This window comes from Osmia bicornis, chromosome 8, assembly GCF_907164935.1.
Source record: "Osmia bicornis bicornis chromosome 8, iOsmBic2.1, whole genome shotgun sequence".
NCBI classification, from domain to species: Eukaryota; Metazoa; Arthropoda; class Insecta; order Hymenoptera; family Megachilidae; genus Osmia; species Osmia bicornis.
In genome coordinates this window covers 5,213,178-5,237,412 of record NC_060223.1, presented here as the reverse complement: position 1 = coordinate 5,237,412, position 24,235 = coordinate 5,213,178, and the positions used below count along the sequence as shown (strand labels likewise).

At 36.7% G+C, this 24,235-nt stretch overlaps 3 protein-coding genes across 12 annotated transcripts in view; 1 reads left to right on the top strand and 2 right to left on the bottom strand.

The window, feature by feature from the left end:
* The window catches only part of LOC114880204 (ribosomal protein S6 kinase alpha-5-like), a 40,817-nt gene extending 34,132 nt beyond the window's left edge, over window positions 1-6,685 (bottom strand). Inside the window, exons 1-2 of one of the 5 annotated variants that reach the window (XM_029195960.2) lie at window positions 6,135-6,156; window positions 138-566 (exon numbers count right to left, since the gene is read on the bottom strand). In XM_029195960.2, coding sequence (XP_029051793.1) covers window positions 138-363 — 226 coding nt within the window. In that variant the 5' untranslated portion in view covers window positions 364-566; window positions 6,135-6,156. The other 4 variants (XM_029195958.2, XM_029195961.2, XM_029195962.2 and 1 more) reach the window with 4 other exon arrangements.
* Window positions 6,686-7,873: 1,188 nt separating this feature from the next.
* Window positions 7,874-10,648, top strand: LOC114880209 (iodotyrosine deiodinase 1). 5 transcript variants are annotated; one of them, XM_029195974.2, is made up of 4 exons: window positions 7,874-8,531; window positions 8,729-9,300; window positions 9,383-9,571; window positions 10,578-10,648. In XM_029195974.2, the coding sequence occupies exons 1-3, from the start codon at window positions 8,357-8,359 to the stop codon at window positions 9,566-9,568; spliced, it is 933 nt and encodes a 310-aa protein (XP_029051807.1). In that variant the 5' UTR covers window positions 7,874-8,356; the 3' UTR covers window positions 9,569-9,571; window positions 10,578-10,648. The 5 variants fall into 5 exon arrangements, with proteins under 5 accessions (XP_029051807.1, XP_029051806.1, XP_029051809.1 ...); XM_029195973.2 differs by lacking the exon at window positions 10,578-10,648 and adding an exon at window positions 9,818-9,899; XM_029195976.2 differs by lacking the exon at window positions 10,578-10,648 and having other exon boundaries at window positions 8,729-8,926; window positions 8,984-9,300; window positions 9,383-9,690.
* LOC114880207 (zinc finger protein ubi-d4 A) lies at window positions 9,838-24,074 on the bottom strand. 2 transcript variants are annotated; one of them, XM_029195968.2, is made up of 9 exons: window positions 23,884-24,074; window positions 23,698-23,807; window positions 23,209-23,442; window positions 22,920-23,125; window positions 22,758-22,827; window positions 20,852-21,007; window positions 18,368-18,862; window positions 12,353-12,465; window positions 9,838-11,601 (listed from the first exon to the last, which is right to left on the bottom strand). In XM_029195968.2, the coding sequence occupies exons 1-9, from the start codon at window positions 23,961-23,963 to the stop codon at window positions 11,470-11,472; spliced, it is 1,596 nt and encodes a 531-aa protein (XP_029051801.1). In that variant the 5' UTR covers window positions 23,964-24,074; the 3' UTR covers window positions 9,838-11,469. The 2 variants fall into 2 exon arrangements, with proteins under 2 accessions (XP_029051801.1, XP_029051803.1); XM_029195970.2 differs by lacking the exon at window positions 20,852-21,007 and having other exon boundaries at window positions 23,884-24,071.
* Between the last annotated feature and the right edge of the window lie 161 nt (window positions 24,075-24,235).

Sequence of the window (24,235 nt, the reverse complement as noted above, 5' to 3'; positions counted from 1 at the left end):
CCCTATTATTTTCCAAATGAAATCAATTAGGTTAATTCGAACAAGGTTTCTTTTAATTGAACCATCAAAAATCCAAGGAATTTTTAAACCAAACGATACAATAAGTCAGTTGTGACGAATAACATCGCGTTTCGTACCTCTGTTCAATCTGTCCTCGTAGTGATCGGGAACCGGGTCACTGGAGTCCCCGACGTCGAGCTGATGGATACCCCTGGCAAGCCCGTAACAACTCGATCCATACTTCCTTTCTTCGGCTACGGTCGTCTCCTCGGCGACCGTCTCCACGTCGCTACCATCCTCGAAATATCCGCTCTCGTGTTCCGGATTCTTCATGGTGCTCGACGAGTCCCGGCTCTTCGGCATTTCGTGATTCTCCACGGGCTTAGCAACGTCACTGCATAACCGCGGGAATAGAAACACGATGACGAGGATGTATTCGTCAATCGAACGATCCCCGCATCCTGGGTACTCTTCGACACGCTCCTTCTTCTCGCTCTCTTTTCGCAGGAAGAAGAAGAAGAAGCCTGACGGTGGAATGCGATTTTCTTGTCGCAGCTATGGCGATCCTTCGGCACAAAATCAGCCCAATGAAGATTCGCTAAATTTTATCCCATTCTTTCATTTACATTATCTTTGGAAGGAGGAGAGGACTTCGTTTTTTGATCAACACTCAACTTTCATAGCGAAGATGAACATATATCTTCTTGATACAATTTCATGACATAAAAGTACCATAAAATACCACTTACGATACATCGATTCAAAGCTTGAAGCTTAAGGAAAATATCTACGCAAAGGTTTCGTGAAAATTCTCGATACAAAATGGCCGACTGCCAGTTATAGGAGACGATGATCAATTTCAAGGTACACCAAGTCTAAAGAAAGAACCAACCATTTTCTGTTGGAGATATCGATGGAGCCTTTGTGTGGTTCTTTCCCTCGAACTTTAAACTTTAGATTGATATATTACGAGCGGTGTTTCGTGATACTTTTATGTCATGAAATCTCGTCAGACTAGCTGCGTTTCGAAATAAGCTAGCTACGCGGCAATTCCTATGGTGGTCGAACTGAAATTTTCGTTTTACCCGAAAATATCTTTTGTTTTCTTTCCGCACTATGAGCTACGACGAGGAATTCGTAATGAACAGAAGATCGACAACAAGCATAGGTCATTTTCTGCTGTTTACAATGTTTCTTGCTTTACGTAAGATCACGGATCAGACTGAATCGTTTCGTCGGCACAGAAACGGCTGGCATAAATTAAGAGAAAAGATTTCTATTCTACTAAAACGCGGACTAATAACAGTAATAACACGTTTTCGTTGGAACAAATTAAACGGTTAACGACGGGATCTTGGAATTTACTTGTAATTATAGTTAAAAACCGAGGATGCTAATGTTAATCCTTACTTAACGAGGCCAACTATGAAATTCTACGAAAATTTCACCGTTTTTCTGTATTACATTATACGTCAAATATAATTAGCTCTATTTTTTAACGACTCGAGTAATTTACTGAAAACGTTTACGTTCTCCTGATCTTTATTCGAATTCTAAACTGATCAAATTTGAAAGAATTTTTCCGCAGGAAAAAATAGTCATTAATTCTCTTATCTTGACGCTTTAACAGCCCAATAAACGATTTTTACGTCTTTCAGCTTGGAATTCAACTAAAATAGAAATCTACAGTTTTGTAATTCGACCGGTTCAAACATTTCTACGTATCAATGTGTAAAATTTCAAATGAAACGCGTCTAAGAAGCTGGCACCGAAAGGAACGTATTCTAAGGCCAAGAACCACGCGAATTCCTCGTCGATTTTTCTTCCCTCGAGTTTCCGTTCGTTCGACATCGAGAAACCCATCGTGTTTTTCACGTATCGTTCGTTCCACGTTAGATAAGAGCCGGTCGATAAGCGTTACTCTTAGACTCTAATATCTAACGTAGCGTGCACTCGACAACGGATAACCGGATGTTCGCTTAAGAACAGATTCAGCGGTTGGTATCCGGGGGCACGAGTAATACGGTTATCGTTATCCAAATATAGGCTTACAATTAGTTAACGACACGCAGGTGATCGGTTAATAGATAAATAATGCATGTAACGCTTGTAAAGATCAAATTAGGCTCCGCAGGAAAAATGGTAATGACCTGAGAGGCCTACCTTTCCTCCTAGGCAACCCCGAGGAGAATGACAGCGATAGGGGAGAAGACCCCGTTTATATAGGCCTGTCGCCTCCCGCCATTGGCCAAGCGCTGAAGCGCGAAAATTTGAATTCATATTTCTCAGTTATACAGTAAACTTTATGATATTTAATAATTGCAAATTGTAATTTGTTTCTTAATTACTTTTAATATTAATATCGTCGAAATGAAGGTTTTGAGAACTCCTGCTTCTACTACAGCGCCATATTCCCTAGGGAAGCCTGATTCCATCGCGAGCGTACAAGTGAATTCAATTTGAAAAATTCATGAGATTAAAAGAAATAATTTGATTGCGTGATAAAATCGCGATACAATATTCAATGTCATGAGAATGCGACTTGTCATTTCCACTAGAGAAGTCATGACATTTCGTGTCATAGCAGTTTGTCACGTGAAATGAGGTTATACAGTGTTTCGTAAGAAATTAATCTATACAATTTTCCAGGAAAATCTGAACCATATTATTATAGATTAATGAAATGTAAAATAGTAGAGGAAATGATTGAGTACCTTTCCCGTAGGCATCTTTGGAGAAAACGACGATATAGGCCAATGGCGGACCGCCATTTGCGTATAAACGTTTACGCGGGAAAATTTGAATTACTATTTACTTGGTTACTCCTACTTTTTAGTTATACACTAAATTTTATAATAATATGTTGAAAATATAGTATTTATGGAAAGGTAATTATCTCTTTGGATCGTATATACCCGAAGGGAGACAGTAGTGTTAATGGTATCACGTGTGTATTAGGTTAACCCGTAACCGTATTATCCGCACAGCCGGATACCACAAGCGAACAATCGGTAACTAACCTGGTTACTCGGATATTCGCCTGTATCCGCTGAAAACCAGTACACTCTGCTTCAATTTCACTTGATTTTTTGTTTTATTTTGCACGTCGATCATCATCATCATCATCCTCCTCCACCTCCTTCTCCGAATGACGTAATACGACACAGGGGAGACGACGACGATTAACGCACGAAAAAGCGACTAGCGTTTCTTTCTTTTATTTCTATATACCTCCCTCTATCGCGGCGCGAAAATGTATCAAAAATCGTGTCGTAATCCCTTTCTCTAGTTATGCAGTCGTGTTCCAATTCCTTCGTCGAGTCAGGCAAAAGTGGTCGGCCCGAACGAAACGGATCGTCGTCGTCGTCGTCGTCGTTTATCCTACTGACACACTTTAAGTCGCGTACCTTGTACGGAGAGCAAAGCCTCGGCCTTGGCCACCTTCGCTAATATCTGCTCTCTTCAGGAAGAATCAGGCTGGAGAACGCACTTAAATTCCACACACCACGGTGCCACGTGTTCCTCCGGTTCGTCGAACAGGACTTCGCGTTGGTATTTATTTTTAAATACTTGCTAAGCTTCGACGGGACACCACGGAGTTCCCCTTTCATCGATACATGGAAGTTTCCAACTAAGTGTATCCGTACGCGGCCACGAGCATATGGTTTCGCACGGCGAGTGGCAACTGTCTGCCGTAAGTCCGTTGCGCGACGAACCACGCGAAAGGAGAGGAACGAAAAAAAGAAATACTGCGCACGGAACTCCGTGACAATGTATCGTGCGATTCACGATTCTCGAGTTATCGAGATGAAATGAAGGTGTCTCGTAGAATTATACTTTCCAAAAAAAAAAAGTGCCCTCGCTTGTTTCACTTTCACTTGGGCAACAACACGTCACACACGGCCACAAACACGGAGAAACGGTGTTTGACGTGCGCGTAACGAAAGCCAGAGAAACATATGCGCGCACGAGCTTACTACGGTATACGTAGGTAAATACGTACAGCGAGACAAGGTGCGCAACAACGAGACACAATGCGCACCGGCCCAAGTCTCGAAGCCGACTGAGGCCCCCCCACTACGGTCAACGACGAGTCACCCTTCACCGGCGACTAACAGCTGATTTGGAAAACACCGAGATCCGCCCAGTGACGGATCAACCGTACTCGGTGCCCCGTTCTGTTGCGTAATAACAGATAATCCTATTTCACGAATCGACTAAAATCGAGTTAACCATCTCGTTGGAATACTTTTTATTTGAATAACAAATAAGAATACTGTATGAAATAAATGACTAGCTGAAATGTTATCCTTTTGTTCTTTTTCCATCTTTAAATTTTATTTTACAATAAGGTGGCAACTCTGGTTGTGAATCGTAAATATCACGTTCCCCTACCCGTATTTAGATAATGTTGCTTCTCGCATTGTAAGGATAAGGAAAGAACGTAGTTGGGTAATATGTGTTTAAAAGAGTTCGAAGTATCATGTCGGAGACATGAGCCTTTGAACAACATTTATAAATCATGATATGTAGGTATCTTTAAGATTCGTATTATTCAAACAAGTAATAAACATTTATCGCTATAAATATTCATAAATGAATGTATAAATGGTTAATACTTGAGAAAATATAATATAACATAAATTATTGGGTAATTTATATAAGTGCACTCGACAGTGAGTCTGAACCGGACGATAAATATCGATCGTCGATAAATCGAATATCGATTGCATCGATACAGTATCGACTATCTTACCGATAGTCAACAAATGCGAATCGAAAGGTAAATACGAATACAAATTTCTTTTTCTCTCTTTTATATTACATTATGTTAAATATATATCAAACTTAATCGCGTGTTTTACGTTATTATTCCGAGTTAATTGGACGTTACTGCAGGCAAATAAGATAATTAAAATTAAACTCTCGTAACGCAACTACGATTTTAGCATTGCAGTTTAAATTCGTGGAACTAAAAATCTATTAGGAACCTACGTCCTTGAACTACTGTGAGCACTTAATCTGTAACAACGTATTATATTATAAACTTACTTGTAAATAATAATCTGTGAATTTTTATTTATATTAAATCCAATGTTATTTGTTATTTCGCATTGAAGTTGGACTTTTTCTTAAACATTTTCATTATTAATTACATAATCAATTATCAAGGTCAACTGATTTATTTTAAAATACCATGCACACGTGAACAAAGGGTGATAAACATTTTACCAGCACATTTACAGTGTTCTGTTTTATTGCTCGTTTAACATGCTATCACCTTCTGTTCAGAGGTCAGTAAATTTAGAAATTCACATGTATACGTCGGTTCTGTTCTTTAGGTTCCTTGCGTACAAACGCTTTCTTTATTCTGAGAAAAATCCAAGGAATAAAGGCCACTGTATTAATATCAGAATATTTTGGACCGATGTTCTATTCTTAGTGCTTTCAGACACTATTAACCCCGTATGTTTCACTGATTTTATTTGAACATGCAAAATCCAGACTGATGAATAACAGTGGAGGACAATAAATGTTTAATATTAACTCTAAGTCGATCATAGGATGTAGAAATGGTTTTAAAATAGCTTCATATGCCTATCCTCTGAATCAAGTTATATAATCTTCAAATAACTGAAAGTATTTAGAGAATGATTTGTTTAATTATCTAAAGTGAAATATACGTATCTCCACCTAGGCTCATCAGTTGAATGCATACTTTAACAACAATTTAAAATAATTGTCTTATGAAACAATTAAAGTTTTATAAGTAGATATTCGATAGCCTCAAATACAGTACATTGTTGCATCGAACAAGGCACAATAACATAATAAATGCAAATTCAATACAAAAAAGTATTTCAAAAATATTTTTCAAAAAATATCTTTCATAATCTCCAAGGAATCAAAACAATGTCATTGTTATTGGAAGCAAAATATGCGCAGCATATTTTTTTTTATTAAATATAAACCTTTGACGTGCAATTCGGCTTAACAACAAAGTTGCGTAAGCTGTTATCAATAATTCAAAGTGGCAATCGATTTCTTGTTATCACGATCAAAGATAGGCAGTCGAAATTATCTTTGCTGCAGAATCGTGTCGAAACTTATACGAGACAGAGAATATAACATACCAAATGTCAAGACATGGGTGACCGTGTGCTCTGCACTGGTATTCTCAAGGATTTCAGAGGGTGGGGGTGGCGGTGGAAGTGGCGGCTGCATGACGTTCTCCATGTCACTTATTTCTCGTTAAATTTGGATGTCACTCACGATGGAATTCGATCTAATTCAACGAAAACACATTTCGCGAAACACCCGGGTCGATGATCCTCTTGGTTCGTCGCAAAACGTATACGTTTTAACTATATGTACGTTGTGTATACGCGTGACAAGATCTCGTACAATAACGAGGATCGACGAGAATAAGAAAAGATTCTTTGTCCTCGTTACGCGTTAGGATACCGATTGTCCTGATTGTCACACCGTGAATCGATAAACGATCCGAGATAATACGTTGACACACTGCCGTTTACATGATTGCCACGATTTTCTTGCAACCGTGTTGACGGACAACGAAGACATGCACGTTTTGATTACTGCGCACCCGTACCGCGCAGCCCAACAACACCGACCGCTTCGGTTTAATGCGTCAGTACTGTCGACCAATTACCGACTGTTGCAACACGATGATCTGGCATTTTCACTTTTATAGGAAACGAATCTTTATTTTTTATTACTAAGTAAAATTTAAAAGGTACACCTTTTACAGATACGCAATTAAAAAAAGGCGAACAATGGATAGTGATGTTAGTTGAAATAAATGATTATTATTAAAAGTAAACAGTGACTTTATTTATAACAAGTCTTTAACAATAGTAAGATGGTAATAAAAGTCATTGTCTAAGCCAGCGTCGTAACCTTTTTGATAGCCTGAGTCCCTTTTTACGCTGAATAATTAAATTGTTTTTTATGTATTGCTTAAAATGTAATCAGATGCTTTTCGATAGATCATGTTCTTTATTTAAATAGGTACATCACCGAGCATAGTAGACTTCCACGGAGGAGAAGCTTTTCTCCTATCTTCCCCCTCGGGCGTTCCCGAGAGGAATGACGAGGTAGGGAAGGAAGCTCCCTATATATAGGTTTGAGCACAGCCGACTCTAGTACTAGCCATGCTGAACAACGTGGCAACACCGCTCACGTGACAATCGGGAGTCCTATTTTCAAAAACAGAGTCCTGTGCTCGGAATTGTAATTACCGTCTTTTTTAATTAAAAGCTGTAGTAATATACGCTATTTTGTATTAGTTATGTATAAACAATACATAAACGTTGCAACTATGGCAAGTAGAACTGATGTGGTAGTATAAAATTGTTATAAATGTGATATAAATTTTGTGTACTCTCGATGTAGTTTGGTGTTGTGAAGCATGATATTTGAAATATTTACAGTGGTTTCAAGAAAATTTAGGTATGAAGCAAAATGAAACCATCTTTGGATCAAATTGAAACATTTAAGAATTGATAAACGTGTATATAAGTGAATAAAAACCTTGAAACAAGCGAAATTATTGGAACGAAACCAAAGAGGTTATGTGAAGTCCAGAGAGTAGTCGAGAGTCCGACGACGTTGATTGGCTGGGAGTCTGGGAGTCCGGGAGGCAGATTGAGTAGGGTTAGATGTTGATATATTCAGACCGGACTCCCGCGGTGTTGCCATTTTTACTTCAGCACGGCTAGTACTAGAGTCGGCTGTGGTTTGAGCCCCTTGCGCATAAACGTTTACGCGGGAGAATTTAAATTGATGTTTATTGAATAATAATTCATATTTTTTAATTATACACTAAATTTTATAATGTTTAATAATTAAAAATTATACTCCTCTTCTTTTCTAAATCACATTAATTAATATCGTCAAAATTAAGAGTTTAAGAATTCCTGTTTCCCTTGTAACGTCGTTTTTTCCTACGAAAGCCTACTTTGCACGATTCTATATGTACAAACGACAATTTTAATTGCTATTAATCGTATAATAGGAATTACCATTGTTTTTTTCTTCAGAATTAAGAAATTATAAATTTATTAGGCGTAGTATGTATATTGTATAAGACACAAATACTTAAATATTTCGTTGTATAGTAAACGATGAATAAAAATAAAGTAGATTTTAATATGAGTAATGGAGTACATCATTTATTTGAAAGCGATATCTTAGGCATTTTAGGTCAGATGTATCCCACCACTCGTATTAACGCATATCTTCATATCGTGTGTCTTCTGTAATGTATAGTTAAAGCAGTCGAGTAAAATTCTTGATAACTTTATTATTGGAACAGGTTGAATTTCTTTCAAAAATGTTTGCTGAACTTTTACCATTTTGGACGAAATACGGGTATCATATATTAATCTTTATCATATCTTGCGTTTTTTTAAAAGTTTTTTATGAAATATCGAGAAAGGGCGCCGTTCTTATTCAGAATAATAAATATAATTTTAATACCTTGAATAATACAGTACAGCAGCTAGAAGGTAGTTATACCATATTTTATTGCTACTAGAATTTTTAAAAAATGTATATCGTTTAAGATACAAATTAATTTTACATTTTGTCAAATCCATTTTATTCTATCCTATATAATAACAGCTAATTGCAATAATTGTTTACCAAAACTGAGACGTAATAGTAAAAATTATGAAGTAATAATTCCTTTTAAAATATTTTTCAGAAACAGAAGATAGCGAAGAACCTGCGCTACCAAAAGATTTAAAACACATTCCATACGAATATAAAAGACCCTCTGAAACAGAGTTACTCTCTAAAGCTTCAGAGTTTTATAAAATAGTAGCTCCTAGAAGAAGTGTAAGATTTTTCAGTTCAGACCCTGTACCAAAAGAAGTTGTACAAGAGATAATAAAAGCTGCAGGTACAATATTATATTATTACATTCAAAAAACTTCTTGTACATCTGAATCTGTTTTAGGCACTGCGCCTAGTGGTGCTCATACAGAACCATGGACATTCGTAGCGGTATCAAATCAGAAGATGAAAGAGCAAATACGGTGTATCATTGAAACTGAAGAAGAAATTAATTATACAAAAAGAATGGGAGTAAAGTGGACAACAGATCTACTTCCATTAAAAACCAATTGGATTAAAGAGTATCTGACTACCGCTCCTTATTTGATACTTGTATTTAAACAAACTTATGGAATTTTACCTAATGGAAAAAGAAAAGTTCATTATTATAATGAAATAAGCACATCGATTGCTTGTGGTATCCTTATCGCTGCTATACAGGTAATACCATTATAATACTATCACCTTTTATATTGTATACCTATGAATAATACGGATCATAATATATGAACTTTAAAACTAGTACGCAGGTTTGGTAACTCTGACTTCTACTCCATTAAACTGTGGACCTGCCATTCGCAACCTTCTTAAACGTCCTCCAAATGAAAAGCTTCTTGTACTATTGCCAATTGGGTATCCAGCGAAAGATGCAACAGTGCCTGATCTTCAGCGAAAACAATTATCTGATATTTTAGTAGAAATTGATTGACATGTATGTATCGACATATCATCAAAATTAATTACTCCCTATTTAATAATAATACTTTTATCAGAATATTTGCATGCTTGTGGGATAATATAAAATAGGTGTACACACAATCATAGATTTATACAAATCCTGTTTTTTCTTTTTTTTTTTTATAAAAAAACTTATATTTTTTTGAGTATTGTTTGATACTTATGAATACCTTACATTACACTTTCGCAAATATATATATATTATTTATTATAATTATAGAATATAGTTTTCCTTGGTCAAAGACATGACTTTCAATCTTATAAAGTTATCCTAAAATGTTCAAAAGGGAAAGTAATCCCTGAAATATAGCACCCAAAGAAGTTCTCTATCATTATGTATTATCTTCCTGCACTCGAGAAAATATTCATGGCACACAATAAGACTGTCTGAAGTTAGTGATTCGTTTGTTTATATAAACTAATGTTTATTCAAATTTGCATACAGTGTGTTAAAGGTAAGCAATATAAAATGTAAGTTCACCACTTTCAATCAATTCAAACTCAAAAATTGTTTATAGACTAATTCTCGTGTTACCTAATTACGCAATTCCACTTTATTAAGTGATCCTAAAATTATTGATAAAAAAAAAAAAAAAAGAAAAAAAGAGAGAAAGAAACAAATTACATCAATGAGTACCAAATATCACCACAGTATCTTAAATTAAGTACATTCGATATATAAAATATAAAAATACTGAGCTAACAATAAAGGGCATATAGAATATAATTTTCTGCGGTACTGCGAGTCTGTATGTCATAGCTATACTGCTACTAATGGCTGTGTCATTAAGTGTAAAAGCTTTAGTATCATGATACATTACAGATAAACAGGTAGTGTTCTATTTTATCGCTATTTATGAAACAGATGCTATAATATCATGTTTATTTTTTTTTTCTTCCTATAATATCAATTTTATTTTATTTTATTTTATTTTATTTTCCTTGCTCTTGCTTCTTTCATGAACCATGGATTGGACCAGGACAATAAGCAAGAGGAGCTAGAAGAATTTTGGAAAAGTTTGAGATCTCCATATCGTTCAAAGTCTTTTAAGCATCCTCGAAATCGTCAAAGCAACCGAACTTCGAATGTCAATGGCTAAAAAGTTAATTGGCCCTGAACTAGGAGAGTATTTATCGTTTTTTTTTTTCACAATTCTCAATAACTACTTTCTAAGATAGATAATAAGAAAACATCATAAATATTACGTTTCTCTTTTAAAAATCAATAAAAAATACGTTTCGTTTCGAGTTAAAACCGTGTGGCAATTCGACGATAAACACTAAACGGATGTCGAAGATCCTTGATACTAAAGTTATTTGCTTTTTATCAGTTCCATTTAACGGCAAGCTTTAAAGAGGCTGTTCATTCGTTTCTCGATATGAGCAAACAAAACAATATCAGGGACAGCCCTTTAACGCTACATTTTTTCATACATCTACTGAATAAACCCTACTTCATTAAAATTATAAATTATAATACGTTAGTTATCATACTTTTAGTTGCTTGAGATCACCAGTGCCTGAGATATCTAAACGCAGCCTATACGCAATCTACGAATACTTCGCGATATTTCCTTCGTTATTAATTGGAACTTACAACAAACAAAGGAATTCTTAATGGTGCCAACTCTTTATTGATGAAACTCGTCTCTCTTATCAACGAAAAAAGAAAAAGATCCTCGTTTGATGGCTGTACACATCAGCGTCTATTTTAACGTAATACTACATAAAAGGAGGGACAATGAGCTTTTTCGAATACTCTCCTAATTCGACAATAAAAAAATGGCCAGTGCACCACAGCGAATAGACGAAAAAAAAAAAAAAAAAGAAAAAAGAAACATCCGTGACTTATCTACGAAACAAGACCGTCTTTTAATCACGGCGATGAAATTCTGCTATGCACAGACGGCAAGACCAGGAGCCCTCAGGAGGAGATGCAAGAGGTGGAGACAGACAATACATGTGGTATCCACGATCACAGTCGTCACAGAACAGCAGCTGATCCTGGTTTGGTTCGCGAAAAAATTCATTAGCTTGAAACGATGTTACCTAACTTGTGTGTTATGTTAATTTTCATATTAATATAATTAACTGTCTTGCAATGCTTAATGAAGAGTGGAAATAGAGGCAGCTAGAATCTTATAGCAAGAGCAAGATGTACTAGTACTATTTATGTAGATGAAAGCTGGGAACGTTAAATTGTGGACTGCAAGAAGTTGGAAAGTTGGGATGCAACAGAGGAGTTGCTGGAGGAAAGATTGAACAAAGAAGGTTGAAGAATGTTCCTGGTAGAAGGAAGAAAAGAAACTAAAGCTAGAGGCAGAAAAGAGTAATTAGAAGAGAACAGAATTATAAACCGAGCTAATCTCGTGACTAGGAAACTCTCATGAACCTCTCATGACCAAGTCTCTTAATCTTGAACACAATATTGCTGAAGTTATTTCTTTGGACATAATATAATAATCGTTGTGCAAAATGTATTAATAACACAACGCGATGTCTTAATCGAGTCTGTCCAATTTCGAACAGCATCCGTACATTTTGTCCAAACTATTTTGATCTTCCTTGTTAAAGTATAAAATAATGAAAATTCTGAATGAAACAAAGCGCACAGCTACTCGAGATCTAGGGATCCCTAGATAACAACATCCCTAGGGGAAAAAGCAAAATAGTTGGGAGTAAGTGTACGTCGACTGTTCGTTTGCATCCCCGTAGAAAAACGGACCCCCGGATTAAATAAATGTTTAATACTCACATCGTTGTCAGAAGTGCCACAAATGGAACAGCATTTGCATTCGATACACTGCCACCTGTACTTGCGAACAGAAACGATCATGTTCGCTGTGAATTGCAAACAAGTCGGATGCCCTATAACAAGAACGTAGCAAGGTCATGGAACACGCATATGGGACGGAACAGGATAGAGCTTTCTTTTTGGACGAGTAGAAAGGTGCTAGGACATTTATCTTGTGCCGAAGAACAGTGAACTCCAAGCTATCATATTGTTTCGACTATTATTACGTATTTTTTTTTTTTTTTTTTTTTTGGTATCGATATTGGAAGAGTAACGATTCATTATCGAGCACGATAAAGTATTCTTGATTTCAAGCAAAGAATCGAATAATTTTTGTACTGAAACAAACGCGTGCCGATCTGACAAATCATCATATTGACTTTCACCCTTCCTCAGCACTAAAAACGTCCGGAATAATGATACGTTCTGTTATGTTTCCGCACAGAATATTTTATTTCATGATATCTGCGATATTTTTTTTTCTTTTTTTTTTTTTTTTTTGATGTTGCCTCTTGAACATATTGTTGTTTATTTGGAATAGTAAGGTGGTAAGTAATAGCGGTGCGTACCTTGGAATAGTTCACGTTCTTTCTTGCGCAGCACAATATAAACGTCGCGGACCAGCACACTCTCTCTCTCCTCTCTTTATATACGTTCACACACAAAAATGTTTTTTCTTTTTTCTTTCTTTTTTTCTCTCTCATTCTTTCAACCCTTTCACACTGATTTTTGTTCTCTTTCCTGCTCTCTCCCTTCCTTTATGTATCTCTTCTCAACATCCATCCACTCACACAGACACACACGCGCGCAACTCATAACGTATCACATTTGATATATATATATATATAATATATATATTTATATATAACTAGCGTTACTTAAATACTAGATTTGTAAGCCTCATGGGTATTGCTTAATTAAAATTGCCTAATAACAAGTCTTCGATTTTTTTTTTTTTCTCTTTCTTCTTTCATATAACAAGGAGGAACTATCTCTGCATGCTTTCATACTTGTGTGTGTGTGTATGTGTGTGTGTATTTTCTCCTTCTTTCTTTTCTTTTTTCTTCTTTTTATACCACGTGAGTTTCTCTTAATACGGTAAATATAAGGGGGCTTATCAAGATTACGATAGTGGATTCATCTTCGAATTCATTCTGTCGCTACCTGTTAAATTATAATGATACTCTATAAGGATCTCTCTCGCCATTAAACATATCTATTATTTTTTTTCCTTTTTCCCTCTCGCCCTGTCTTCGAGCTTTCTTTCTCTCTCTCTCACTCTCACCCTCAATTTTGTATTTTTTTTTTTTCTTTTTTCCATTCTTTTCTTCCACGGATTCTTTTGGTTGAGACTCGTTAACTGCCGTCGACGACGCTTCAGCAGAACACACTGTGGAATCATTTTTGCCGAATGATACAAAACTATACTTAAGCGTAAACACACTTAAGAGCAATGATATACCTAAGGAAATCTGCATCTGCACAGAGAACGCTGCGTTGGCTGGTTATTTTAATTAGACGCACCGTAAATTAGTAATCTACCTGGTTGTTTCAACGCGCTTAATTACACCCTGTCGGACGTACGGATAATAACAATGGGGGGTCGGAGGGGTCAGGAAGGCGGGGGTGGGTGGGGAGGTGGGGGGAGGAGGATAATACGCGTGTACGTTACAGACTTGCGTGTATCGTATCCATATAAATCTATGATAATATAACGTTAGCGTTAAAAACGAGTAGCTGATAATGAAACGAACGCGAACTCTTTCTCTCTGTAGCTAACTCGAAAATCATGGAAAACTTTGTGTATCTCTCTCGTACACGCATTTGCATCTTCCTCTTTTTTTTTTTTTTTTTAAATATGCTCGCCATCGGACGATACGAATAAGAGGAAGATCTAGCTGCGATGCGTGCAACGCGAGACTAAAACGATTAATGCCCAGAACGAAACGGAAGATTAAGAGCGGCAGTTCTGTCGGTCGAGGAAAAATCAGACTGATGTGTATATAAAAAATTGTTCCTTCATCAAAACCGCGATTTTTCGTCAAAACATTCGTAATTCAGTCGTTTAGTTTCGATCCATCGTTATGTTATTCGATTTTTTTTACAAAAGACGCATATGGTGCGTCATCGGTTGTATCCCCTGTGACGCATACGGTGCGTCGTTGATTATATCACATATGACGCACAGGATGCGTCATCTATGGTATCGCCTATGACGCATATGGTGCGTCGTGGATTGTATAATATATGACGCACAAGATGCGTCATCTATGGTATCACCTATGACGCATACGGTGCGTCGTGGATTATATCACATATGACGCACAAGATGCGTCATCTATGGTATCACCTATGACGCACAAGGTGTGTCGTGGACTATATCTCCTATGACGCATATGGTGCGTCGTGGATTATATCATATATGACGCACAAGATGCGTCATCGATTTTGAACCGATTGAAAAATACCTCGTCCAGAAAATTCGATTAAAAATCATTGAAAAATGACTTTTTCTAATACAATTACTCGGTCGGAAAATCGGGATGTTTGTACGAAAAAACGATTTTTCTTTTTCCCGCGACAGATCTTTCGATTGATGGAAAGTAACGAGAAAGATGAATTACGCGATTATTGTGCCATAAGAAAGTAATTTTCTTTTTCCATTGTAATACTTTTTTTCTTCTTTTACTATCGTTATATGTGCTGCGCTCTTAAGATGTGGTCTCTATTGTAGTATATATATATATATATATATGTATATATATATAAATAGAAACGGAAAAAATTATTTACAAGGCTCGAAAAGTGTAGAAGTATCGAAAACATGGTCAATCCTCTTCGCGTCTTACTATGTATAAATATTGTTTTCTCTCGTTAAACGATTCACGACTGTGCTGGATAAATATATAATAATATAAAGTATGTATATATCGTATCGTTTGTTATTAAGCTCTCTCGAATCTTCACGATTTGATCAAACGACCGATAATCGTGGCAAGCTTTCTGTCTTTCCTCATCTTCCTCTCATTTTTGTCATCCCTCTTTTTCTGATTTTTCATTCTCAACGAACACGGTGTAAAGTAAGAAACGCGATTTACAGCGCGGTCAAACCAGAGAACACAAACGCATCTTCGGTTCAATATGTGCATTAGTGATACTGTGCAACAGGAATTTCGGATACACCTTCAAATGGTACCAACGGGCGATGGAGATAATACCTGGGGGGCGTTGTTGAAAGGGGTGGACTGAAAATATGAAATCTCAGCTTTGGGAATTCATAGGACCATAAATAGATCCTCTATGGGATATTGATTAGATTGATCAAACCTTATCCAAATTATAATTCAAAACTAATCAAATTGTGCAATTCATCAAGATGGAATGCTCATATATTTATCAATAACGTGTTAACTCCCAGTCTAATCAAGGCTTTAATTAGACAATTAGCAGGCAATATCTCAACAAGGTGCTAACTACCGAAGCTGAGACTCTAATTAATTTCCACACCTATACAAACAACCTCAAGTTTCAAATCAATAGACAATCGGTACCATTTGGAAGTACAACCAGTATTATTCTTCTTTTCTTTTCATTGTATTAAAATCATTCGTCGATATCGCGCACGAAACGCTTCTGTCTCATTCGAAAATTCATCTAACTTCTTATACCTCATCGACGTATTTCTCTATTCATTTTTCCTCGATTCTCCATAAATTTCTAATTCTTATATATCCAGAGTTTGATTCGTAATTTCACGTTTAATTCGTCTCTTTCCTCTTTGTTTTGTACATAGTGTTTTTTCTCTTTTTTTTTTTGCTTTCTTTTTTTGCATCGTTTTGCTCTCTTTCGTTTCGTAAAAATTTGTTTCCCCTTACGAACTAATCATTGAATTACAGATAAATCACAGTTGATCCGTGCAGCAAAAGGAATCTCCCACGGACAATTCCTATTACTCAGATGCGACCAAGTTGCGCCATTGACAAACCGATGATTTTTCTTTTTTTTTCTTTTTTTGCTTTTGCTTTTCGTGCCTTGACTAGTGTACGTAAAGCTCGTAACTATATTCCGACTGAATCGTGCAGATACTCTTTCTTTTTTTGTTTTTCTTTGTTTTTTTTTTTCATTATTGCACACGCGGTTCTGTTATCTCTATCCTTAACGATGATCCTGAACGTATGTCACACAGTAACCAGTTATCCTACTCTCATTCCGAAAAAAATAGTAATACTCTCTTTTCTCTTAGCTTGTCTCTCTGTTCGAATAGTATCATTAACGCGTTGATTACCATCTATTCAATTTAATCGAATAATTAAAAAATGATTAATTAATTAATCCCTATTGCAGTAATCAACGCGTTAACACGATTAACGAAACCATCGAGAAACCCGAAGAAATGATTTTTTTTTCAAGAATTTAGTCGACGAATGATGTTCAATTAATCGATGATAAATAGTACATCACCCGTGGAACGGTATTACCGTGTGAACACAAGTCGCGGACCGTAAAGAGACACCGGAGACAGAAAATTACGCTACTGGCCACGCGCGTGCGGGGACGACGGTGAATTGTAACGCCTTACAATGAATAAATTTCAACGTTATAAGAAAACATTCCTTCATAAATTTTCCACGAAAACACGGGGATAAAGCTATCCAGCACTATAATAATCTTACTTTCATAGATTTTGTAAAAAGAAGACGGAAAATCCTGGTGGATTTACGTGGTAGACTTTGTAGATTATAATTGACAAATGCAAAGGGGTGAATAAAACTTCACAATGAATATACATATAAAAGAGTAAAAAAAATGGATACTCTATCAGTGTTTCCCAACCCTTTTTGTGCCATGCCCCACCTAAGCCTTTTTAAAATTCTTATGCCCCTATGTAACATATACAATTTCTTAGAGCAATAAATAATATTAATCTGAGAAAAATTAAAACGTTAATTTAAAATTTTTTTTAGTTAAGTTTTTAATATTCAAAAATTGAATTGTTCACTGAAGAAACTTAAATGATAGGTTTTAGAAAGAAATCACTAGGAAATGTAATAGAGAACTGAAATTCAAGTACGAGATAATTTTAATGAAAGATTTTTCTATATTATTTTAATTATTACTGAAACGAGTCTATTTTCCAATTGCCACCCTTAACAATCAAATTGCCCCCCTGTGGGCCCCACGTTGGGAAACACTGCTCTATACGAATAAATAAAAATTTCAACTATACGGTATACATAAAAATATGTACAGTAGGAGATTTTACATTTCCAGGAAGACGATGCTTCAAATAGTTCACAGACGGAATAACAAACGCGGCAACCCGCGTTGAAAGAACTTCCTCAGGAAGATAAATTATAACAGAACCTTCGTTATCCGAACGAATAGAAATAAAGGTTCCGTCGCATTAAGAAAGAATCAACGCTTAAAAAATCTCACGGTACAAACGATCGACCGTACAACAAACAGGATCAAAATTATTACTGTTAGAAGTGTCGCTAAATACTCGATGCCCTCCGCTGTCAGTCCATATTTATAAACTCCCGATGACTATAACAGCAGCAACATCCTGGGACATGGTGTACGCGCAGGCCTCTAGCAGTAATAACTTCGATGCACCTAAAAGTCAACATTTAAATAGAACAAAGAAAAAAGAAAAAGAAAAAGGAAACAACGTATTCGTTTGACGAATAAGTAATGAAATGAAAGGAAACGGGCACCTCGTCCCCGGCAAGCGCAGGCCACTAGCGATGCTTTATATCATCGCGAACACACGAGAAGCTGATTACCTCTCGGGCTAGTAGAAGGCAGGGTTTCGATCGACGGACGACAAACGCGATCACCGTGACACAATGCTAAAAACCTTGAAACAAACAAAGCCGCGGGATACGTCGGCCAATCGACAACACACATACATGTACACTTAATTGTGATTCGTTCGTCGGGTATACTTGCGCTTGATCTTTTCCTCTGGCTTACCTGAGCGACCGCAATCACTGCAAGAGACCAACTCCTCGGAGCCGCCGGTCTTTTTATTTTCCCTAGCATCGCCCAGACAGAAGTCGCAGTAAGGGGAGGGTTGAGCTGATTTGCCAGCTTTTTTTTCGTTCGTCCCTCCTGGAGTGGGTGGCCCCTCGGCTCTGACCGAGGAGGAAGATGGCGAGGGTACAGCCGTGCCAGGTGACGAGGCGGCCGGCAGGTGTTCTTCTTTCGTCGCGGGTATCGTCGGCGAGGCAGGCGCGACCGTCGTCTGTGCAGCGGTCGCCTGCGGCTGCTGAGCCGGGGACGGCTGCTGCGGTGATGGCGATGCCTGAGGCTGCGGCTGCGGGGGCTGTTGCTGCGGCTGCTGCGGCGCCGGCTGCGACTGGGGCTGGGGCGTCGACGCTCCTCCCGCAGCGGTCGCGGAAGGCGCTGCGGGGGAGGGGCTCGAAGTACTCGACGTAGTTGCGTTCTGACGACCCCGACGTGTACCACCTGATCACAAACCGACCACATACCCAGTTGCGCTTTGCGTCACAAGCTAATGACCATGCACACTGGCTTAAGAGACAATGATTGTTTCAGAGTCAAATTCTGTGTGATGATCGCCAACAATAATCGATTCTGTTATACGATACAGGAGCGATGGGATCGTACCTGTACCTTCAGGTACACCGACACCATTAATTGATGAGGGCTAATTGAATGCATGGAGGTAATTCATAAATGCTATTGTTTCAGAAGTGTGAATCTACGGGTTGAAAAATTGAAGCGTTGTATGAGTTATGAAAAATCAATAAATTGATTGTTATAGTAATAAAAATGAACACCACTCTCTACTTGTTTTAATGCACTAGCTGAAGTATTGTACATTTATGAATCACCCTTTACATGTAGGATGCAAATGCTTGAAAATTTACAAGAGAATAATTTAATGCCCATCACTATGAATGAAAATGATAATGCTCGTTGTAGACAACCGCCTCTTTCAAAAGTTTGTATCAACTGTACGTAAAATTGAACCTGGAAACTCCTGTCTTCTCTTTCAAGTACACCTATTAAAAAGACAAACAAGTAGTTAATTTTAAATAGAATAAATTTGAAAAACTTTTTCAAGAGGCAGCCATCTATACAGTCTACAAGGGTGTTTTCTTGAATAACCAGAATCGATTATTCCAAACATCACAAGTATTTAATGAAAAGAAACTGACACAACAATAAAGAAACAGATGGAATAATATGTATATATATGTGTATGCATATATACAATATATATATACATATTTAATTATAACAAGGTGCACATATTACATCCAACTGATGCATTCCATCACCAAAAGAGCAAATCCAACATTCTAAAAACAACGAGGTCGAGGTAATCAGTGTTCGAAAAATCAGACAAAACATATTGGCACAAAGGTGACACAAGAAACTACACTGCGATCTCGTTTATCTTTTAACAAAGCTCTACAGAGTAGTCATCTAAAGAGGGGAAATGAAAGCCAAAATTACTCTACAGGAGTTCAGAGAAGCGTTAAACTACGAGCAAACGAAAGTTGAAAAGAAAGAAAGTCGCCAACAGCACGCTGTCGCAACCCTTTCGCTACTGCATTGTTCTAATCAAAATAACAATAGCACGTTTACTTTGTATCCTTAATTATTGATACACAGCAGCGAAAGGGTTACAAGAAACTAATATTTTGATTAAATTCGGTAAATCAATCTCATGCTGAAGAAGGGACATAGATAAAACTACTGATGTCATGTATTAAAGAAAAGAAAAGAATAGAAACGCTCACATACCAAACACTCGAGAGGTAGCGCCACACAATCGCTTCCAAAAAAAAAAGATAAAAAATTATAATGCCTTTTTAATTTAACATAAGAACACTTTCAAGAAAAAGATTGCAGAAGCATGCTATTGCAAAACACTGGCAACTATCGTTGCTTTTCTCATTGTTCGACTCAACAAAAGAATCTTGAAACGTTTCTTCAGCACATAAGGCACATTAATAAAATCTGTCTGTACAACAATAGGTACGCATACTTGGAATGAAAACAGAAAGGAAAAATTGTTCGGTTATCATACTGGCTCGAAGTTTTATTTCTGTATGATATTCATACGCGTGAACGATTAATTATTTTGTGCAAATGAAACTCCATACGCAATTGATACAGTGATTAGATGATGATCAACACACAGAAATCAAATAAAGCTACGGTTATTTGCAATGCATGCATTCGCAATAGACGTAAAGAATGAAAATAAAACACGAAAAGAGATCATACATCATATCAAGTTCCATCAAGATTGGGAAAATGATTGTTGTTCTTGTTGTTGTTGTTGTACTGGGCATGAAGAACGGTAGTTGCAAGAACCTGGGATCAGATCAATGATCATAGGCGTCTGGATGAATAAAAGACACAGGGAGGTGGGATGCTTTTAAAGGATTGTGAGAAAATTGAGCTGATTTTGGCTCCAACCTGGCTGGTTCGAAGCAGCGGTGTCTGCAACGCTCCTAGGTTCAACTTCGGCAGGACTGGGACTTAGTTCCTTAGCAGGATCACCGGAGGAAGTAGAGTGGGAATGACCGTAATGGTAGACCAGACCAGGTCTGGTTTTATACCGTGCGCTGCATACTGCAAAAGTGCAAATACTGTTTTCCCACAAACCATCCAATGCAACGTCCATAATAAGAGAAATTTTGGTCGACGAATTTGATTGGACAATTGGGAGGAGGTTGTATTCGTTTAACCGCCACGTTGAATGCATATTCATACTCCCTCTCACACTTTCTTTCTCTCAATTTCACTCGCTCTTGCTTTCTCTCTCTTTATACGTGTATGTGTGCATTTCATTACAGTTTCCTCTGTTGTTCTTTCAAAATCGAATATCACGTCTGGTGAACGCATAAATGAAAAATATCAAGTTACAGGCAGGATGTTCTGAAAGAAAAAAGAAAAAAAAACACGAGGCGGTTAAAGGATATCAGGATTAGAAGCTTACAGGTAAGGAACAGCATTTGCACACCTTCCGCACCAATACATATCCCTATCCACCTAAGAATCTATATGTGGACAAGCAGTGAAGGAGTTCCAGCCCAAGAAGCAAAACTAATACGATGCAAGGCTTGATGCTTGTATACTCCTACAGAATGAGCTCGCTACAGTGTGAGCCAGTACATTCTTGCTCTGTTATTGGCAGGTAGTACGTGTCCGAAGATATTTGGCCAATTTCGTAAGCTCCATCGAGAAACAATTTTAATATGAATTACTATTATTTTTACTATCGCACGCTTGAAGCTTACTAGTCAAGACCAAATGTCTTGAGATCTTTCTGCTAATCTAACAGGAGTGGTTTTAAGAAGTAAACAGATTGCAGGCACATTCGAGTTAATTCATAGACTTCGTGTCTGGAAAATGTTCGATCAAAATTAGTAGTGACTATTATACTCCTTCAAGGTTTGGACAAACGCGGCATTCTCCTCTCGAGACGTTACTTTTTCATTCACTGTATTTCGTTAATGCTACCCTTAGTTAATATAATCTCTCGCGAATAAAGAAAAAAAAAAAAAATAATTATCAGCTACTGCACAACAGACACGGTAAATAGTCTTTTTTAATTAGATATGTAATTTCCTTTCTTCGATGACTTATAAAACACGAACTGAATAATAAATTGTGATACACGATTTAAGAGCACGATTATTTTTATATGGAATCATACAATGTACTAATTTGAAATTTGAAAAATGATTTGTATCATTTCATACGCTTTGCTAATACATTGTATATTCTTTTATCGGTAAATAATCTGAATTTTCAAACGTGTATAATCGATCTTTGCCTTTCATCCAGAATCATACCATGTCTCTTCATACTTCAATAAATAGGAAAAGAGAAATGGAATACAAGGTATTGACATAAACAAAAGTTACACAGCAAGGACTGGAATATGCTATACCATACTGCAATTCATAAACTTGAAGGAAAACAGCAGTCAATACAATACTGATCAATATTTTTCTAAATAAAGAGTATTCAGTCGATATGAAATTAATTTACTTAAAGGGCACCTTCCCAAATTACAAAGATCAATCACCATCCCCCAGTATAGAATTATGCGATAACCAAGACTAGAGTCTTCAATAATTTATTTGGTGCTTCAAATATCATTTTATATATCATATAGTAACCACCGCGTATTTTGTAAAATAATACGTAGGCGTCGTAAAAATATAGTTATTTAATAAAATTAACAAATCTTCTAACGTAATGCAATTTTCTCTTATTTGAAATAACAACTTGATAGAGCTAATAATAATAGTATTTGTAATGAAACTAGTAACAGGAAGTGGTCATTTGTAGTTGTATCTATGGTTAAACTTACGGTCACAAACGAATGGCTTATCAGTGTCAACTGCATCATAGTTGGCTTTTTTCCGCCCACGTCCCCCACCCTATTTAATAAAAATCAAATTCTCTTTGTTACATTCTTTCCTTATTCGTGTAAGAAACGTAATACTAAAAGTGCATAATTAATCAAAGTTACCTTAGTACGTTTGCCCCCAGGGCTATCTGTGGAAGACGGATGATTTCGTACAGGATGGTGACCACCCCCACGAGGTTTCCTTCGTTTCCTTTTACTGCTATAATATTCTTCATAGTCATAGTCACTTTCGGCATCAGGTTCTTCGTACGTATCCATATCCAGCATGTCTTGGTCATCGTAATACCATGTATCTTTACTATGTTCTTCTGCAATTTCATTATAACATAAAAAATTAAATGTACAGTTTTATTGTACTCAGATTAGTATTGAACAATGTATATATATTTACCTTTCAAAGACATAGATTCTTTGCTATCATCATTTACATGTGTTATAGTTTCTATACCTTCTACACCATCTTCGGTATCTCTTGGTCCTCTTTTTGGATGCAAATAATGCATCAAATATTGCCGCCGTTTTTTCCGCCATCTTTTGCTAGGATATGTGTATATTTGACCGTGTAATAAACCTGGCAGCCTTTCTCTCGCAGACATAAACAACGCAGAATGATTTTGTGCTACACCTGTAATTTTATACAAAGTAAAATCATTACTTTATAACAGTAAAATCATTTTTAATTGAACAATTATAGAGTTCACGAATTATAAAATTCTGATCGATAGTTGGGAAACATTTTAGAGAAAAATTGATGCCAAAATTATATTCTAAAGAGATGATTTAATTAAGGGGACTTTGAGGACGCGGTGGAACTGTCGTTTCATTATATGGTAAAATGAATGAATTATAAAAATTTTTTCATAATCGCAGTGAAAGATACCTGTTTGCGAATCTAGAAAAGGCATACGTAGACGTCGTTCCCTGCATAGTCGACTATTATAATTTGACGAATTTTCTATGGCTTCCCTGTACGCTGTGTCATTGAGGAAGCTGTGAAAAAATCGATAGCAGCCATGTAGAATTTTGCACTGTACAAAGTTCGTAGTGTCAGTAATGTAACACATACCTTTCGATTTTGCATAGGTTGCTTTCATTTACAGCTTGTATAATTCCATGTGCAGCCGGCGAAATCGTAACGGCTGTCATTTTTGTAGTAACTAAACAATAAACCCTCGGTTCTTCCTTACCGCTGGCTGTTCTTCCCGGAAACAGAGCTCCATCTTTAACGCATGCGCACTTCTCTAATCCAACTAGCTGAGAATATTTACCATAAACAGCTACAAATATTTCTTTCTAATTCATTAAAAAAAATTCTGAAACATGCATGAATTCACTAAAGTTATTGATGAACTGAATAATTTGTTGTAATATTGAAATATTGAAAAAGAAAAGGGGTTTTACCCATTGTATCAATAGTA

What these genes read in the sequence shown, in the direction of transcription:
- LOC114880209 (XM_029195974.2), top strand. Translation starts at nt 8,357, where the DNA reads ATGTTTGCTGAACTTTTACCATTTTGGACGAAATACGGGTATCATATA. An exon ending in TACAGTACAGCAGCTAGAAG is followed by an intron (nt 8,532 to 8,728) that starts GTAGTTATACCA and finishes AATATTTTTCAG; the next exon opens with AAACAGAAGATAGCGAAGAA. An exon ending in TCCTTATCGCTGCTATACAG is followed by an intron (nt 9,301 to 9,382) that starts GTAATACCATTA and finishes CTTTAAAACTAG; the next exon opens with TACGCAGGTTTGGTAACTCT.
- LOC114880207 (XM_029195968.2), bottom strand. Translation starts at nt 23,963, where the DNA reads ATGACAGCCGTTACGATTTCGCCGGCTGCACATGGAATTATACAAGCT. An exon ending in AGAATCTATGTCTTTGAAAG is followed by an intron (nt 23,126 to 23,208) that starts GTAAATATATAT and finishes ATGAAATTGCAG; the next exon opens with AAGAACATAGTAAAGATACA. An exon ending in CGCTGCTTCGAACCAGCCAG is followed by an intron (nt 18,863 to 20,851) that starts GTTGGAGCCAAA and finishes GTTTGTGATCAG; the next exon opens with GTGGTACACGTCGGGGTCGT.